Source organism: Cyphomyrmex costatus, unplaced genomic scaffold (assembly GCF_001594065.2).
Source record: "Cyphomyrmex costatus isolate MS0001 unplaced genomic scaffold, Ccosl1.0 scaffold112, whole genome shotgun sequence".
Taxonomy (NCBI): Eukaryota; Metazoa; Arthropoda; class Insecta; order Hymenoptera; family Formicidae; genus Cyphomyrmex; species Cyphomyrmex costatus.
In genome coordinates, this window is record NW_017275086.1 from 1,575,611 (window position 1) to 1,594,182 (window position 18,572).

At 28.1% G+C, this 18,572-nt stretch overlaps 1 protein-coding gene across 3 annotated transcripts in view; it reads left to right on the forward strand.

Moving 5' to 3' along the window:
* The window catches only part of LOC108777009 (uncharacterized), a 21,907-nt gene extending 3,712 nt beyond the window's left edge, over positions 1–18,195 (forward strand). The window contains exons 2-23 of one of the 3 annotated variants that reach the window (XM_018543805.1): positions 2,254–2,636; positions 5,022–5,140; positions 5,275–5,429; positions 5,519–6,409; positions 7,825–8,012; positions 8,127–8,169; positions 10,130–10,282; positions 10,832–10,955; positions 11,040–11,243; positions 11,325–11,483; positions 11,565–11,741; positions 11,910–12,061; positions 12,137–12,216; positions 12,385–12,717; positions 13,932–14,202; positions 14,275–14,345; positions 14,411–14,630; positions 14,744–15,150; positions 16,723–16,907; positions 17,215–17,489; positions 17,698–17,836; positions 17,913–18,195. In XM_018543805.1, the coding sequence (XP_018399307.1) occupies positions 2,401–2,636; positions 5,022–5,140; positions 5,275–5,429; positions 5,519–6,409; positions 7,825–8,012; positions 8,127–8,169; positions 10,130–10,282; positions 10,832–10,955; positions 11,040–11,243; positions 11,325–11,483; positions 11,565–11,741; positions 11,910–12,061; positions 12,137–12,216; positions 12,385–12,717; positions 13,932–14,202; positions 14,275–14,345; positions 14,411–14,630; positions 14,744–15,150; positions 16,723–16,907; positions 17,215–17,489; positions 17,698–17,836; positions 17,913–18,115 (4,785 nt within the window). In that variant the 5' untranslated portion in view covers positions 2,254–2,400 and the 3' untranslated portion in view covers positions 18,116–18,195. Of the gene's footprint in view, positions 1–2,253; positions 2,637–5,021; positions 5,141–5,274; positions 5,430–5,518; positions 6,410–7,824; positions 8,013–8,126; positions 8,170–10,129; positions 10,283–10,831; positions 10,956–11,039; positions 11,244–11,324; positions 11,484–11,564; positions 11,742–11,909; positions 12,062–12,136; positions 12,217–12,384; positions 12,718–13,931; positions 14,203–14,274; positions 14,346–14,410; positions 14,631–14,743; positions 15,151–15,483; positions 15,912–16,722; positions 16,908–17,214; positions 17,490–17,697; positions 17,837–17,912 lie in introns of those variants that run through there. The other 2 variants (XM_018543790.1, XM_018543797.1) reach the window with 2 other exon arrangements.
* The last annotated feature ends 377 nt before the right edge of the window (positions 18,196–18,572 follow it).

Consider the following 18,572-nt stretch of genomic DNA (forward strand, 5'->3'; position numbering starts at 1 on the left):
AATAGCATACATGTATTATATATCATATGTTAATTTTAAAACTATGATTGTTAATAACTTTTTAACGAAGGGCGAGCGACGGCTAAAACTTGTTGGAGGTTACTCAGGGGTCATGACCTTGACAACATATATCAAGGTCAAGGTCATTGGAGGTGGCTCCCCTAAAGTGAACAATTACCTTACTTTCTATAGGAGACTACTTTAAAAGTTTCCATTAATGTAAAAATTTTTTTTCCGTATTTACATTTCCTCTTATACTAAAGTTTCTCTGCAATAAATATTAAAAATTATCAGGGTTGCCACAAGTCAGGGAAGTCAGTGAATCAGGGAAATTAAAAATGCGTCAGGAAAAGTCGGGGATTTAGCACACTTGTCAGGAAAAATAAAATAGCTGTAAAGAAATTTATTAATATCACGACGCCACAATTGATAAAAATTATTAATAAAATAATTTCAAACAAAGATTTAAATAAAGGCCTAATGACGGTCAAGCAAGATTTAGGTTGCTACAGTAATGTGTGAATTTTATTTACCACATATGTAGTTACCTTTAATCGCGCGCCGAAATATTTTCAGACTTTTTACAAACGCAACTTCTAAACAACTACCGTAGTAATATCACTAGTTAAATTGACACGCAATCTAACAATATTTGATGCTTAATAGCATCTTATTGGATCTTAATAATATTCTAATTTTAAATTGTTTATTATCAACATCTTAAAATGGGTCTCTATTCGCATTGTTCTAACTTGATACGATATTACAAGAAATGTGGAGTCACAATTTACATTATTTGATGTCTTGCTTTGTTGATGGACTCTCGACATTATGTCTTCAATAGCGAGTGAGATTGAAAATATCCATATCACAGAATTTTTATACATGTTTTTTCGTATTTGATTATGTATTTGTTTTAATTTTTATAATATCATTGTACATCGTTAACGATAGTTGGTTCTTAACATTGAGAATGACCTAATTAAGGTCGAAACGTTTGTTTTTGAATTTTATTAAATTTTATATTTATTTTTAATTAATGACTGTTTATTACTAAGACCTTTATATTTTAACTAATATTTGGCTCGTAGCCCTATTTTATATTAATTATTTCTTAATAATATGTTAAAAGACATATATTAAAATTTAACGATTTGTTATTAATTAATGTAAATTAAATTAATAATAAATCAAATTCTATAAAAAATAACATTGCGAAGAATATCACAAGTTGGCGTTTCGTCCCAGTTTCCACTACTAGACTCATCAGTAAGGTATTGTAATGGAAACCTACCTTAGACGCCTGGGAGAGATATTAGAAAGAAGTTCTATATAAACAGATACTTATGTATCTTAGCACTTGCGAGAGAAGTAAGCGTAACTATAGACCTCTGTAGGCTGGTCGACTAAGTGATATTCTTCACAATGCTTCCGTTTTTAAGTAATTAATAACGTATTTTGCAGGCACGTTGATTCTAAAAATACAATATTTGTAGGACCGTTAGAATTCAAACAAAGATTTAAATAAAGGCCTAATGAAATCATTTCGCTTCGTTCTTCAAGCCAACTCACCCGACAATTTTTTAGCTTTATGGTTTGCCGTGATCTTGCGGTGCTAGTGCACTATTGCCTTGTGCGTGTGTGTTTTGTTTTAACTAGCTTTTTTTTTTTAGAATTCGATTCCTGGAAAATATCTGCATCTACGTTAAATTGCTGGATTATCGAAATATTTAACATTTTCCATATGAGGATAAAAATACAAGAAACATTGTAAAATATGTATTATTGAAAGTCAGGAAAAATCTCAAAATTTTATCAGTAAATCAGGGAAATGTCAGGAAATTTTAGGATTAAAAATTTGTGGCAACCCTGATTATATTTCTATGTGCGTGCGTGCGTCTGCGTAAACATTAAAAAATTTTTGATATAATTTTATATATGTTTACTATGAAACTTTTGTGCACTTTACAAATAAATTAAATTCTAGTTAAACAATATAATTTTATAAACGTTATTTTTTATAGGTATGTGCTTTGATAGTACGATGTTTAAAATCTACTTTATACATTAAAATCTACATTCTACAACATTACATTACTTTTAATTAAGTTTTTACATTATTATGTTTATATACAGTGTATTTTTATATTATTTTAATATTATTTCCTCAACAATTGTATTGTTTGAATATATTTGCTTATCTTTTGAAATTATAAATAAAAGTCGAATATAATTAGTTACTGTTTTTCATAGGTTGTACCACATAAATACTAGGAGATTCTTCTACAGACATGATATTGATGGATTGGTCTAAATCAGTGTACTACTAGTATCAATCCAATTTTGGTCTTTATTAATTAAGAAAGGATCATATTTGCTAACACCTAAGTTTTGAATAATATGGATACACATTTTTATAATATTGTGCACAATGCCAGTGGTACTCTCACATTTGAAGAAGTATCAAATATCTGTGCTCCTGACGGCCAACGCATTCATTTTGTTGTTGAGGACGTTCATAATAGTAGTAATAGTTCACAACGGCTTGGGACTACACCACAAAACAGGCAGGCAATATTAACCCCGCAAACTATTAATTTAGAGAATCAAATATCTACAACGCAATTGGAACAAGGGTAACTTATACAGCATGCATTTTCAATTGCTCGAATTGTGTCAGAATAGTAGAAGAACTCTAAGCTTTTTTTTATATTTTATGAGAAATTATAGATTCAAAAGGATTTAATAAATTTTTATAATTTTAATATCTCTTTAAAAAAAAACAAAGTGTTGATACTGGTTGTAAGAGATAAACTTTAATGGTTCCAAAATAATATAAATATCTTAATTTATATAACGTGTATCTTGATATTTTAAATACCTTATATAATGGGCCATACATTTTGAGATTAAGTAGTGTTTCGGTTCCTAAAGTGTATAAGAAAATTGTACGAACATTCATAGAAAATACACTTGATTTGATTAAAATTTTTACATATGCGAATATTTCCAAAGTAAAGCCCGATCTACAATTGCGTAAACGTAGTTGTAGTTGTAAGAATTGACTAATCACAGTTGAATACGAGGAGAATATTCGACTGTCATTGGTCAATTCTTATAACTACAACCACTTACAACTACGTTTACGCAATTGTAGATCGGGCTTAATTTTTCTTACGTATCTGGATTGCATAACATGGAAGAGATATTATTATGACAGGTGCTTCTTAGTAATCTTCTATTATTTTATTGAACATATCTTGTGTACTATACATATATATAAATATATATATGTATATGTATATGTGAATAATATAATTGTGTCTTGATAAAGATAAAAATAGTCAAGAGTATCTATATTATTTTGCACTTTTTATAAATTGTAAATATAAAGTACAAAAAAATATATATTTTTTTAAACGTAATAGTATATCAATAAAACAGTGTATTTAATTATATTTAATTATATTTAATTCTGTTTTATATAATTTCATAACAAAACACTATAAAAATATTATAAAGAAATTAATTCTTAATACATATAATTGGATCATTGGATACTTTTTTTTTTTAGTACTAAAAGCACCAAATCATTAATTATCAATAATATTTATATACAATTTTGTAAATATAATGCTACAAATAGTTTTTAATGATATTAAAGTACACATATAAGAATTAGTACATAATTTATACTTGTAAAAAATTAATTCGGAACACGAACGTGTATATTAGGAGTTAAGAATACAATAAACACATCGTGTGTATTAGGAGTTAAGAATACAATAAACTTTTTAACTTTTTTATTATAATTCTGAAATAAATTATGTAAAGAATATATATATGTATTAGTTCAACATATGTAACTTGACTGTATTGGCGCTCCTTAAATTTAGGTGATATAATCACAAAAACGGTCTTGTTTTCCAATCTTATTGTTGTTCTTTTATCGTAGTTATTATGTTTATCTCATCTTTTATAATATTACATTCACATTTATGTTTTTGTTCAGCTTTCGATTTTTATAAAAATTCGAATAATTTTTTTTGTTTGATCAGAAATTTAAATGTTTTACACTTTATGTAAAAGTTTTTCTTTTGTACGCGTGTGCCTCAAAGAACATATTCTTAAAATGTTTTATATTATAAATCTGTTTACTAATTTATGATGTGTTGTGTATGTGCGTTTTCGTGTTTATAGAATTTGTATTTAAGACAAAGTGCAGATATTGCAAATTGAAATTAAATATACATATATTTATAGGAATAATCAGAAATAATAATTAGAAACTGTGAATAATAATTAAAGAATATTACTACAATATATTTAATACAATCCATCCTTAACATGTGTGGCCTATGAGTGATGTTTTGTATCAGTGATTATATTCTAGTTCTATTTAAATTTCTTAATTTATCAAGTATTTCGTATGTGAGTTTAAATTTTAGTTTAGTACACAAATATTTTCTCATAAATATTTTGTTGCCTATGAGCGATCTTTTGTATCAATGATTATTCTAGTTTTATTTAAGTTTCTTAATTTATCAAGCATTTTGTGTGTAAATTTAAATTTTAGTTTAGCACACAAATATTTTCTTTATTAGAAACGTTATGTATCTCTAAGAAAAAATAATATTACATATATTTGATACAATTCATTCTTAAAAAGAGATTAAGTATTATAATAATTATATTGTGAAAATAATTATATTGAAAATAATTAAATTAAAAGTATATCTTATCTTGAAAAAAAATTTTTTTTCCTAAATTAAAGCTTTGGTCGAATAATCATTTACCATTATAAAGTTATATCTCGCTTCCAGGTAGTAAACTTTTGTTCCAATTCTGTTTTTGTTATTAGTTTTATCTAATCGCTCATCTCATAAATGATATTTCATAGAATAAAATAGTACATTTTTATCAACAAATGTATATAGTATCCGTGTTAATATTTTTTATATTTGAATAAATTAAGATGCACTTGTATAACAATATTTATAATAATGTTTATTATTTTTCAGACCAAGCGTCTATATAATCGAAACGAATAATATACCTGAAACTCAGGAGGTAGCAAAATCAAATACCGTGAATGCACATATTGTTAACGAAAATATTGTGAACATTGCAAGTAATACAGGTAAATAAATAATTGTGTTATATTAATGTGCTTTGAAAAATCTACTAATTTATTTTACATTTTATTATTATTGTATATAACATCAGTCTATGGTATTTTTCTTATTTACAATACAGTGAACAAATATTTTTCAGGTATTAAGACAGAATGTAAAAATGAAGGGCAATCAGTGTCATTAGTGAAAAGACAAAGCGCTAATATTTCCATAGCGAAGCAACATGCATTGTTAGATAAAAATCAGACTGCCGTTTTAACTAAAAGTAATATAAAAAATAATATCACATCATCAGTAAGTTATTACACATTACAATCATGTTTAATGAAAAAAATTAATTATTTTCTTTTAATCATGATATTACAATTATTTTTTACTTTTAGCCGTCTTTTTATGTAAATTCGGAATCATTTACTCCGTGTCAGATGGAAAAAAAATTAAATATTAAATCATGTCAGATTAAAAATCGACAGTTAACAAATAACGTTGTGGGTATAGTATCTCAAACTCCAGATGGAATAAAAGTAGTAACTACGATGGAAAACCGAATTCAAAATTCTAATACAACAGGTTCTAAATCTACGCTGTCTGTCGGTAAAACTATCGGTTCATCAAGACAAATTGTAATAAAACCTGTTGTTCGTACTCCTAATTCGAATATCCCTCACGTGCGACCAGTGGCAATAGTTCCTCCTGAAATTTCTAAAACAACAATGAGAATACAATCCCCGGATATGAAACACTTAAATGAGGAAATAAAGCAAGCCAAATTTAAACTGTTAAAACAACAAATCGAGAAACAAAGGTTTTTGCAAAATAACACACGACAACTCTCTCATACTTTGCAGCATGTTCATTCCCCGTCGCATAATCCCACGCGTCATTTAATAAGTTCTACGCAACCAAGATCGCGGCAGATTTCAATCTCTACACAACAAGTATCGAAACCAGCCGTGATAGCATCAGTTCCTTCATCAACTGAACGTAATACACCCGTTACTAATATTGATATGGAAGTCAGTTCTTCGGAACTTGTTAAGGAGAAAGGGCACAGTAAGCAACAGTCTTCTTCACCACAATTACATGAAAAATATCCACCTGAAAACATCGCTTACTATAAAAACTCAGTTAATGATCCAGAAAGTACTATAGTTCAGCAACACGTTAAAGGAAATACTGCAAAAATGTTAGTGATGTTACCTACAGGAGAACAGAGACTAATTACGTTTGATATACCGAACGAGGATTGTACTGTACACGACCTACTGGAACAGGTACGTGCTGTCTTGAATCAAGTATATTTCTACAAAGATTTGTAGAAAAAATTGTAAAAAAATACAGATTGACAAATTGTTATATAATTAGAAAAATTGAAAATTTTAGAGAATTTTGTCAAATGTTTAAAAATATTAAAGAAATATTTATAATAATAACATAAATATATAAAGTATAAAGAAACGACGGTCTGAATCGAAGATTCACCTTTGCATTGCAAAAAACGAGCGAAATCTAATTATAAATTTATAAGTAACAAGGTTCAATAAAAATAAATAATGATACAGGAGAAGGACAACGAGCTTAATAAATTCGTTTAATTTATCAGAATTAAATACAAAAATGTTTTGACTCTGATCGGATCATTGTCAATGTTTAAGATAATATCGGTTAGAGACTAAGATAATATCGAGATATATATAAATATAGATTTTATAAAGTTTTCATTACGCGTGCACGTAATGTGCCCAATACCTCAACGCTTTTGCGTGCGGGAAATAGCCAATACCTCAAGCCGTTGAGTTATTTCTCTAACCCCGCTCTTCTGCGCAAAAACGTTTCGGTATAGGCACATTATGACGAGTACTTGTAATGAAAAATTCTATGTGTAGCGAGTGGGGGCATATTTGTTTATAGCTCGCTTCGCTCGTGCGCTCGCGCCCGTCCCGCGCTATAAACAACTATTCCCCACTGTTACACAATGTACGATTCTTGATACAGCACACCAAGTTTTCTCCATCGTATATTTGCTCCAACATTTGTCTAACTCAATCTGGATTTAATTATAAATTATCTTTTTTTATCTTCAATTAGGAATTCATACTTTTACTCTGAATGTTTGCCAAAACTATGAAATATCACTACGATAACGAATAAAAAATGTTATATTAAATCATATTCTTTTCTAATTGAGAATTTTATATTTATCATAAAGACAATGAAATCTATGTTATAAGTAGTCGGTTAAGGGCATAAAAATATAGAGAATTTTCGAACACACTAATTATTTTATATTTATATATATCTCATAACCGATCTATTTTAAATATTGATAATGACCCGATCAGAATCGAAACGATTGTTTTGTATTTATCAGTTTTATTAAATTAAACGAACTTATAAGGCTCATAGCCCTTTATTTGTATTACGAATATTACATTACGAATATTTATAACATTGACACATCACACACACACATACACACACACACACACACACACACACACACACACAATGTTTAATAAAATTTTCTTATGCAGTGAATAAGTAAAATTTTATATTTGGTAATTGCAATTATTTGTTGTTTTGACTTTACTTTAGAATTATAAGATCACACAATCACAATGATCAGTAATAATCGAAAATTTTTGTAATATTTTATTTTTATACAGTATATTACATAAAATGGTTTTAGGTGGATATCCCTGATGAAACACAAGTTTCCTTGGTGGATGATCCTGCACTAGGTATAAACTACATAGTAGAAGCAAAAGATCCCGCGGTGCTTTCAACATTCTGCGAGGGTACTGATAGCGATTGTAATTCTACTCAGGAAATCGTGAGCTCTACTGCGAACATTGAAAATTCATCCCAAAATACCAAGTAAGATATGTAATTATATTATATTACATTGTAATATTCAATTATATTCAACATAATATTACATTGTAATATTCAATTATATCACAAAAAATTCTAAAATAACAATATTTTTAGTGCATCTGATGAAAATAGTAACACCTCTTCACAAACTATTGAGGTAAGTTTGTAGATTTAGTATAAAAAAATTAGATTAAATAAGGATATTGGCATAAAAATTATGCTATTCTTTTCAATTCTGTTTATATTGCGAATATAATGAAATCTTACTTTTCTAAAATTTAAATTGTTAAAATTTGAAATATTTAATTTAAAAAAAAATTTATTGTTTTATAATAGTCGATAATGTCTAACATTAATATAAAAATATATGATTTAAATATATAATTTACAGTAATATTATTTTTTTTATACTATGCCAATTTCTTTGTTTTAACATAATAATATTACTGTATTATATTTGATACTTGTATAAATAATGTAATAGATGTATTATGTAAAAATAACAGAATGGAAGAGACAAAATTAAAATAAAGTACAATATATAATATAGTTAACTCTCGACTACAGCAACGGGTCACATTTGGATGATAAGATATTTCTAAAGACGATATAATACAGGAGTTAATAGCGTTTTTCATTGGCAGAATTAGTAGTGTGCACTCAGTGCGCTTTAAAGTTTTAGATATTTTATCTTTTATCAGATATTTTGTCAATTGTGAGATATCTCACTTTTTTAGATTATAATGTACAATGGACTTTAATGTTCTTTTTGAAAGTACTGTGCAAGAACTTTTTGTACGTAGTGCGCATGGTACAGTTCAAAATGTTACGCAGTACAGATAGGTCAGTGCGAGTTGAAGTTCTCAAAAAGAACATTATTTGATACATACACAACACATATTACACAAAAGTTAATTGGTTATTTAAAAAATAGTGTTTAAATAAAAAAAAATCGTAAAGATGAAAACTGACGATGGAAGTACATCTTCTTTCAGTAATTCTCCTTTATTTTGATTTTCGCTATATGTACTATATGCTGCACCGCCTCAAGAGATGGTACAAAAGTTCTTGTACCTAAGTACCAATTTTCAAGTGTTCCGTTCAAATAGAATGCATGCATTATTTTGTAATAACGTAAGTTCCGGCAAATAAAATTTACAATGTTCTGCACCATCGTCAAAAAGAACCTAATGTGTACGGAGTGTGCACCAGTTCTATCAATGAAAAACGCCATTACAGTGATTACCTCGTGCGAGCCTGGTAGTAATTGAAGAACGCCGATATTATCAATTATTTTGACTGTTCCCAAGGTAATTTCAAAATTGTCAAATTTATACGTTTTTGATGACAAAACAGTTATTAAGGAAGGTAAAGTTCTCGTTAATTTATTCTTGGAATAGCTAAAACAATTGATAATATCAACATTCTCCAATATCGGGCTCTCTGGATGATTACGCTAAAGGATTATATATATTGATCGTAATCTGTTAACTTATGCCGTAATGTAAGAATTGATCAATCACAGTCGAATGAAAGGAGAATAATTGATTATGATTGGTTAACTTTTATAGATTATATATATATGTGTATATATATATATATGACCAATAAAGACGATCCTTAACTCCTGTAAAGCTCTAGACGACGGGTTGATGATTACAATTGACAATTATCTAGTTTTATTGTATTTTAATTAATTACGATGGACTCACTGTATTGACTTAAATAGAATCGAGTAACCGTTAGTCGTTAATCCGCAGTCTGATAATGTCATATATATAATGACATAATAATTAATATTTTATCGGTGTTAATGGACCTGAAGCAAAAATCTTAGATATAATTAATACAATTTGTACAATATTATGTGATTCTAAATTGTAAGTAAGGCAGAGATTCACTTGCATTCTGTATACTCTTCACAAAATATTTTAAAGTTTATATGTAATTTTTATAGCTGTAGTTAAGGGTTAATGATAATCTATATACATATGTAATAAGGTCACATTGATGCGATTGATAAAAATATTCATAAGAAATTAAAGGAGTATACTTAAAGTTCATCATTCAGAACAAATAATATTCTACAAGTACGAAGTATACCATGTTATTACTAGGAACCTATTTTGGTCGAAGGAATGCTTGCTCTCTGTCCACACTGCGGATACAGTTCACTATACTTCAACCGATGTGAACGATGTAATACAAAACTTGATGGAGTCAAGTCAATACCCATACCAGAAAAAAAGGAAGCTGGGATGTCTGTCGATGTAAGGATTATGTCTGCGGTGCCAGAAGACCGATATATACTTATTAATACACTGTCATGAAATCCTATTACATGATCTATTGTTTGATTGATATTGCTAACAAATTTAACATTTAAAACCTAAGAGTTTAGTTTAAGAGGACTTATTAACATAGCATTTTAATATAGAAAATTTAAAGCGCTTTCAGCATTTGGCCATTAAGAAGTATTTTGTTTATAGAAGGATTTTAGCTAAGATTTGTTTTCAAAACTAGGACGTTTTGTATCACTGTTTTGTCGTTACAGGTCATATCGAAAGCAGTTTACTACGATTATCTTAATGTATCATATAATGTATCTTATATCCTAGTAGCAATTTATTGGTGATACATTATTGATTAATTAATTAAGTGATTTATTAATTAAGAATTAAATCAATAATGTGCCAATAATTGTGTCAATAAGTGTGCTACTAGGGTAATTTAGTAATATACTTTCGTCAACCATTTCTTCTGCTTATTTCCCGTTAATATAAATTTGTAGATGTAATTATGATTGTGTATTTTTATAGGTGTTTTATAAAAAGAACAACGAACGAAATACTACAAAATCAGAGAAAACAGACGGTCCCAAACGGTCTAAAGGAAAAGCTAAAGGTACACCTTCCAAATCAAAGCCTATTCATAAAGAGCCAGGTGAATATAATAATATAATAATCTTGTATATTTTAATATTATGAAACGTGTGTATACATTACTGATTATTTTATTAATTTCTAGAATGTTTGACAATATCTTCTGACGAAGAAGAAGAAGGCAGACCTAAAAAAATTGGAAGCGTTAATAATAACGCAGTAGTAGGCAACGCGAGTAACACATTTAACGAGGATATAAACACTATTGTGGATAAGGAACCAATAATTACAAATACTTCTGTTTTTAATTTATACGACGATATTATGGATAATGAAGAAAATAGTAAAGGTAATGTTTTATGAGATACATAAGTGATCATTACAATTTACAGCTGATTTAATAATATAATAATGAAATATTGGATTTTAGAAATATATGAAAATCATAACTTTTTTGATATTGGACAATTACCACAAACTGCTCTAGAGTGTCGAACGGTCAGAATAGGTTCTTATAAATATATTCCTCGGGAAAAAGTAGTAATTTCTCATAGTGGTATAAGATTTAGGGTACCATTGTTAGAAGATGGTAAGTTGATTTTATCTCTAATGGAAATATCTATGATTACGAGATTTTATAAATTTTTTAAAATATTTAAATATTTTGCAGATTCAAGTTTTGTTACTTTGGACGTGAAGTATAAAGATATAGTTAAGCTTTTAATTCATTTTGGAAAGACAATGCCAGTACTATTCTTTTATACATCTATAAATACAGGAGCCACGATACGTGAATTATTAGGAATGCAAGATCCAAAGGGACCATATTATGATCCTGCTGGAAAAGGTATTTACATGATATATATATGTGAACTTTCTATAGTTTTAATATTTTCTGTAATTTATTATTCTTAATAATATTTAATCTTCACAATTTTTTAAATATAATTATGTATATATGAAAAGATTCTTGATAAAAAACCGATTAATATTTTATATTTTTATTATTTTTTAGATCATACGCATAAACGTATTACATTATTACCTGACAAGTTACCGGAAGATTCGAAGGCAATATTAACAAGCTTATTCTCACGAGGAGATAAAATAGACGAATTAAGTCCTAAAGAAGCTAACGATATACTTATACGAGCATCACCAAGAGATGTACATATTAAAAATTAAATTTTATTTCATGATGCGTATGTCACATAATACAAATATTTTTATATATTTTTACAGTGTTTACAATCACATAATGTTACACGGAAACAGAGTCAAAACGTAACAAATACTACTGCTGTCAGTGATGACATACAAACGTGAGATTCTTATTTAATAATCGATTTTGCCTTTTAATAATTTGATGTAAAATGTATATTTTATAATTTTATTTAGTTAATCTAATATTACTTCATTTTTTACGTATTGAAAATTTATAAATATGATTATTGAATTTTTTTTTAAACGTAAATTTTCTTTTTTTATAGAATAACTGTATATCCACCACCTCCTGCAAAAGGGGGAATAGCTATCAACACTGAAGATTACTTATGTCTTGCAGAAGATCAGTTTTTAAACGATGTCATTATAGATTTTTATTTAAAGTATTTAACCTTAGAGGTATTATCCGAATCTGATCAACATAGAACTCACGTGTTCAGTTCGTATTTTTACAAACGTTTAACTAGCCCACATGCCCAAGCTACCGAAAGCACCATGCCAATGACACCTGCCGCGAAACGACACGCAAGAGTACAGAAGTGGACGAAAAATGTCAATATATTTGAAAAAGATTTTGTTATAATTCCCATAAACGAACAGTAAGTAATCTCGTAAATTTAATCATGAATTATCCTATAAATCTTATAAATTTTGTAATTAAGATACAATTTTTTATCTGATGTTTCAATACTGAGTCCACTCAGGATCATAGACCGAAGATCTCATTAGTATGTGCAAATTTAATAGAGTCTGACACTTTCTTCAATTATTTGTAAAAAATTATTTATAATGAATGTTTTTTGCAATCTTACATAATTTTAAATTATATAATTTTATTCTTTTAATTTTCACCTTTATAATGAAAAAAATCGTTCAATTATATGTTTACTTTAAGCAAAGATATATTAATTTTAAGTACATTGGATCAACGAATATCAGTTAAGAAATTTCGAAGTGAATATTATTAGAATTAAGTTAGAATCAGTATTGAGATATCATATAAATAAATAAATAAATCCATGGTGCATACCCGAGAAGTTTATTTTCATATAAATGAGAGAAAAAGAACAAAACATTAAAGTTTTTTTTTGTGTATATGAGGTCTGCACTTTAGGCTCGTATTGAAATTTATATTAAAATAATTTGTAATATATAAACGAGTCAATAAGTTTTATTCTTCAAGTAATTCTATAACTTTTTGGCTCTTTGACTTTTGTTAACATAAATAGGAATTATATTATTTTATATAACAATATATATACGTTTCTAACTAAACAAAGAGAAGTTCTTATTTGATCAAAATGGATCTTAGTGCTTAAATGTTTCTGTATGAATTTATATACATATCAGATTCTTTAAATCGCATGCTGAAATCTTTTTCGGTCTTGAAGCGCAGTTAGTCATAGTAGATTTAAAGTAATAATATTACTTATTAAATTAGCAAGCAATTTAATAATATTTTAAAGTATATTCGTTATATGAGAATCTTAGTGAGGCAGTATTTTTCGGAATAAATTACAGATTGAAGAACTCACATTAACATCAGATTATTTTCTTATAAAGATTATTAGCATAAAAAATTATTAAATTGCTTGTCAGAACAAGTGATATTACTATTTTGGTTCTGTTCATGATTGCGTTTCAAGACTGAAAAAGATTTTGGCGCATAATTTGCAGACAGATGTCTATATAAATTTACACAGAAATATTTAAATATTATACTAAGATATATTTTGACTGGATATAGAATTCTCTTATTTAAATATATATTTATTTTTATCGATCTAAGTTCGTATCATAATATTGTTTATAGTGCTCATTGGTTCTTGGCTATTATTTGCTTTCCTGGGCTAGTTGGAAAAGTATCCACCTGTACTGCAAAAAATAGCGAAAACTATATTAATAAGACTCCACAAAAGAGTAAAAAAGTAAAAGAGTTAAAATCAAAAGCTGTCACAATTGGCTCTACAACAATCACTCCTGTACCAACGACTATAACGATAGATCAACTAGATGATGATGGATCAGAGAGGGACGAAGCAGAAGGCGACGATGATGAAATGGAAATGGACAGTGACGAAGAGGTAAAATAAATTTTATTGTGTTAAGTTTTTTCTGTCTCAAAATAATTATAATGTAATATATTTTATGTATAGGACGAGGTAGACCAACCGGAAGAAAATAAAATCCAAATTAAAATCGAAGAGCAGAAGGAAACTGTCAGGAAGTAAGTAACATGTCTTTGTGATGTAATCTATTGTGATTTTAATATTTAAATAATTTAATTTATAGTCCCTGCATATTGATATTCGACTCACTTGCTGGTGCTAGTAGATCACGGGTGGTTGCTACATTAAGAGATTATTTAAGTTGCGAACATGTTGCCAAACTTGGTGTAGAAAAAACATTCTCGAAAGATACTATTAAAGGAGCGTGTCCAAAAGTACCCCAACAATCAAATTTTACTGATTGCGGATTATATGTTTTACATTACGTGGAAAGTTTTTTTAAGGCAAGTGTATTAAAATATCTTTAATATTTTTTTTTATTATTATAGTTATTTTTTACATGTCTTTAGGGATTACGTAAATTATCAATGTGATTATGAGTTTATTTCTTTTTTAGGATCCCATTAAAGATTATACTTTACCAATTAAAACTTTAAAAACATGGTTCGAGGAAATTGTCGTAACGAGAAAAAGAGAAGAATTATCAAATTTACTAATTAAATTGATGAACACTAAAGGGAGTAAAACTATTAATTTGCCTAGTGTAAATTTTCCCACACAAGATGGCAAGTTAAAACCGAAGGTTGAAAATCAGACAGATGTAAAGACTGCAAAGTCGGAGTCCGAAAATAATAAAAGAAAATCTACGAGTGATGCAGATGCACGAATGCTCACGTTTGTGAAAGAAAATAGTGAATCAACTAATGAAGGTGTTAGTAGAACTTATCAGATCATTCCTTATTCTCTGAGTTCTAATTCGTCTGAGAATAATTCTACGGAAACATTGACGGAACAGAAAATAAGGTATACAAAAAAATGTATATACTATACACGTATCTTTTAGTATGTATAGTTTTATAGTTGATTATATTTTTATAATTAAGTTTTTGTAATTATTGTTGACATCACTAAAATATGAATGATCATATATGAAACATCCCTTTTCTCATTACCATTTTTTATGGATATTCTGATCTTTTTCAGAAATATTTTCCCGAAGTATTGTACATTTTAGATATTTCTACTAATTAAATGAATATGTATAATGTATAATAACATGAAAAAATGTATTAATCTTATATCATTAAATTAATAAATTTATTACATTAATTTAATGATTATTTTATCGATTTTTAGATCATCGGCCGAAACAATGTCCTATTTGAAATCTAAACGGATTCATAGGATAGTGTCAAGAACACAGAATCAAGATGACTCTCCCAGCACTGCTAAAAAATACAAAGGGGGAGAGTCCCTCAATTCCTGTAAATAAATATTTCTTTTTTACAGTGCTAAGATTAATGTTACTTCTCACAATACATGAAATCATTTATTTCGACGTATATAAAATGTAGTTAAATCATGAATCGAATAAAACTGCAGATATGATTTCTGATTGTATACGTGCAGTCCCTTTATGATTGACCTTGATATGTACTTTATTTAATGGTTATTTTAGTATTATTGTAGATTTATAAAATACTATTGATATGAATTACGTAAAGCGAATATTTCGAAAGCAACAGATATACATTCTACAGCATCCACGACGTCATTGATGCATTGCGCCACTCAGTTCTCTACTAGAATCTTCATCGATTATGTACTCATGTGAAATTATCAAAGAATATTTCTAAATAATGTTTTATTAAAGTATAATTTTATTTTTTTTAGTAATTTTTTTAAATTAATTATTTTGAATATATTATTCCTTAGATCGAATCAATAAAAATTCCGTTGCTTCATAGCACTATGGTTTGACAATCTCAGCGAGTTATTTAAAGCCTCGCGACATATTCGCGTAGATATATTTGGTACTCTTATAGTTTTAAATAACCGCTACATGAAGCCCTACTCAATGCGAATGTCTCGTGCGTGAAGTTTTATGAAAACCGAAATAATAAAAGTTAACGAATATATATTGTTTTTTGTGATTTCGCATTGATAACAGCGAGTTTACTCTCATTAGCCTAATTATTATTTGTATTCGAAATAATAAAAGTTGAAATAGTAGTCAGTGTAATTTGGTGATTATCTTGTAAGTTTTTGCTGTGTTTTTCTATTAAACTATGCAATCATAGAATTAGTAAATCAATTACATAATACATTGTTAATTTCGTGTTTTATCATACGAGTGCATGTTGTTACAAGATGAAATTAATCTTAATGACGAAAATGGCATATGCATAATTTGTAAATTCATAGTTTGTTATAAAAATATTAATTATATCACTGCACTGTATCGGATGATATAACTATAGATCTCTCTAGCGTGTGGTATATGGTATATGATTGTTCATCGGATATGCTTTATTACGCTCATACGTTTTCATTATGCTGATGCCGCACTTGTTTAAATGGCACGTATCTTAATAGGATAATGCCTGGATCAATAGACTTAATAGTGTCTACAGCGTACATTGGAGTCACGATTTGGATAGCGTATTGGCTAAGACGATATGCATTATTTTATCTAGATTCTTATCCCCTCACAAAAACTTTGGTTTTTGAATTCATAGCTACAGCAGAACTTTGCGGAGCTTGTTTCGAGCTTATTATAAGTAAGTCGACTGTTTTATAAGTATAAGTATAATAATTGATTATATTGTATACGATTAATTTTGATAAACAATAATCTTGTGGATTCAGAGATCTATTATTTATATTGTAGTTATATTTATATGTTGTGTATTATTACATATATGATATATGTATATGTTAGCATAATAATTATATTTTTTCATTGTATTTTTAAACTATTAATTAAAGTGTTTGATATTATTTTTTGTCATTTTATTATTATATATATGCATTACAATAGAACTTGTCCTAAGTATTTTCCTTTCTAAAAAGTTTGAACTTCTGTAGTTGCGGACAATTGGGGAGTATGGATGTACGCGCTTTATTTGTTTCTACTGACAATCTGGTGGTCGATAAACTGGGATGAAGCTTCAGCATGTCCTTATATACACATGGAGGATATAGTAATACGTAAAAAGCCTTTGATTGTCGCGTTTTTATCGATATGTGCAGAATTGGCCGGCGGTCTCCTTATATTTAAATACGTCCAAATATTGTGGGCGTTCCAATTTGCTTCTACACACAAGAACAGAGCCTATGGCGATTGCACTACAGATTTGCAGGCAAGACTAAATTGTTACTTTTAATCCCATCAACGAATTATAAAAATAAAAAATATTAATTTTTAAATAATATTTTAAAAATGAGTTTCATTATTCATTCTATGTATTGCACGACATGTAGTTAAGCGTTCGTAATTTTAACACGTGCGCGATCGGAAAATAATTTCATTATTGAATAAATTAAAAAACACCTGCAATGATTTTTCAGGTGTCCGCTATAATTGGAGCGCTTGTGGAATGCATTGCAACGTGTGTATGCAGAGTAGTATCTCGAGTACTGGGTGACTTGAACCCGAGGTTTAGCATGGTTATCGATGCCTTTGTAGGCACGTCTTTGGTAGTTGCAGGTTAGTGAATATTATTCTATATTCTTTCTTACGATGTGAAACAAGTCTGTATCGTTGATCTTTAAATATATTTCAGCTTTCAATTACACCGGTGGTTACTTCAATCCTGCATTAGCAACTTCTCTAAAATATGGTTGTTTGGGAACCTCGTCCATGGAGCATGTGATAGTTTATTGGATTGGAGCATGCATCGGGTCAATCGCTTCTTTGCACGTGTACCGTATGCCGTTTGTACAAAATTTCATTCAAGTACAGGAAAGTACAGATGTCATTTATTAGATGAAGTTCGATGGAATTATTATTTCCAGGAGAATTTAAATATTTGTGGTTTATAATCATAATCATCAGTATTCCTTTAATAACACAAAAATTTAACAATGTACAAAATTATGTGCCAATTAAACGATAGTTTTATACATTCCGATTGTCGTATAAAAATTATGAACCTATTTGCAGTTATGATTACACTTCGGAGACAAAAAAATGATGTTGAGCTATATATTAATAAATGTTTCAAAATATTATAAAATAATTCAATCGATATTACCTCTGCACTTTTACATCTGCAATCCCTCATAAAGAAGAAATTGATGACTGATATTTATAATTTATGACAGACCTCAAGATAAAATATTTCAACAAGCTATTTTTTTAATGACATTTCTTTATTTATTCATATATATTATATATATATATTTATCAATACATAAATATTTATTTATCAATGATTATCTAA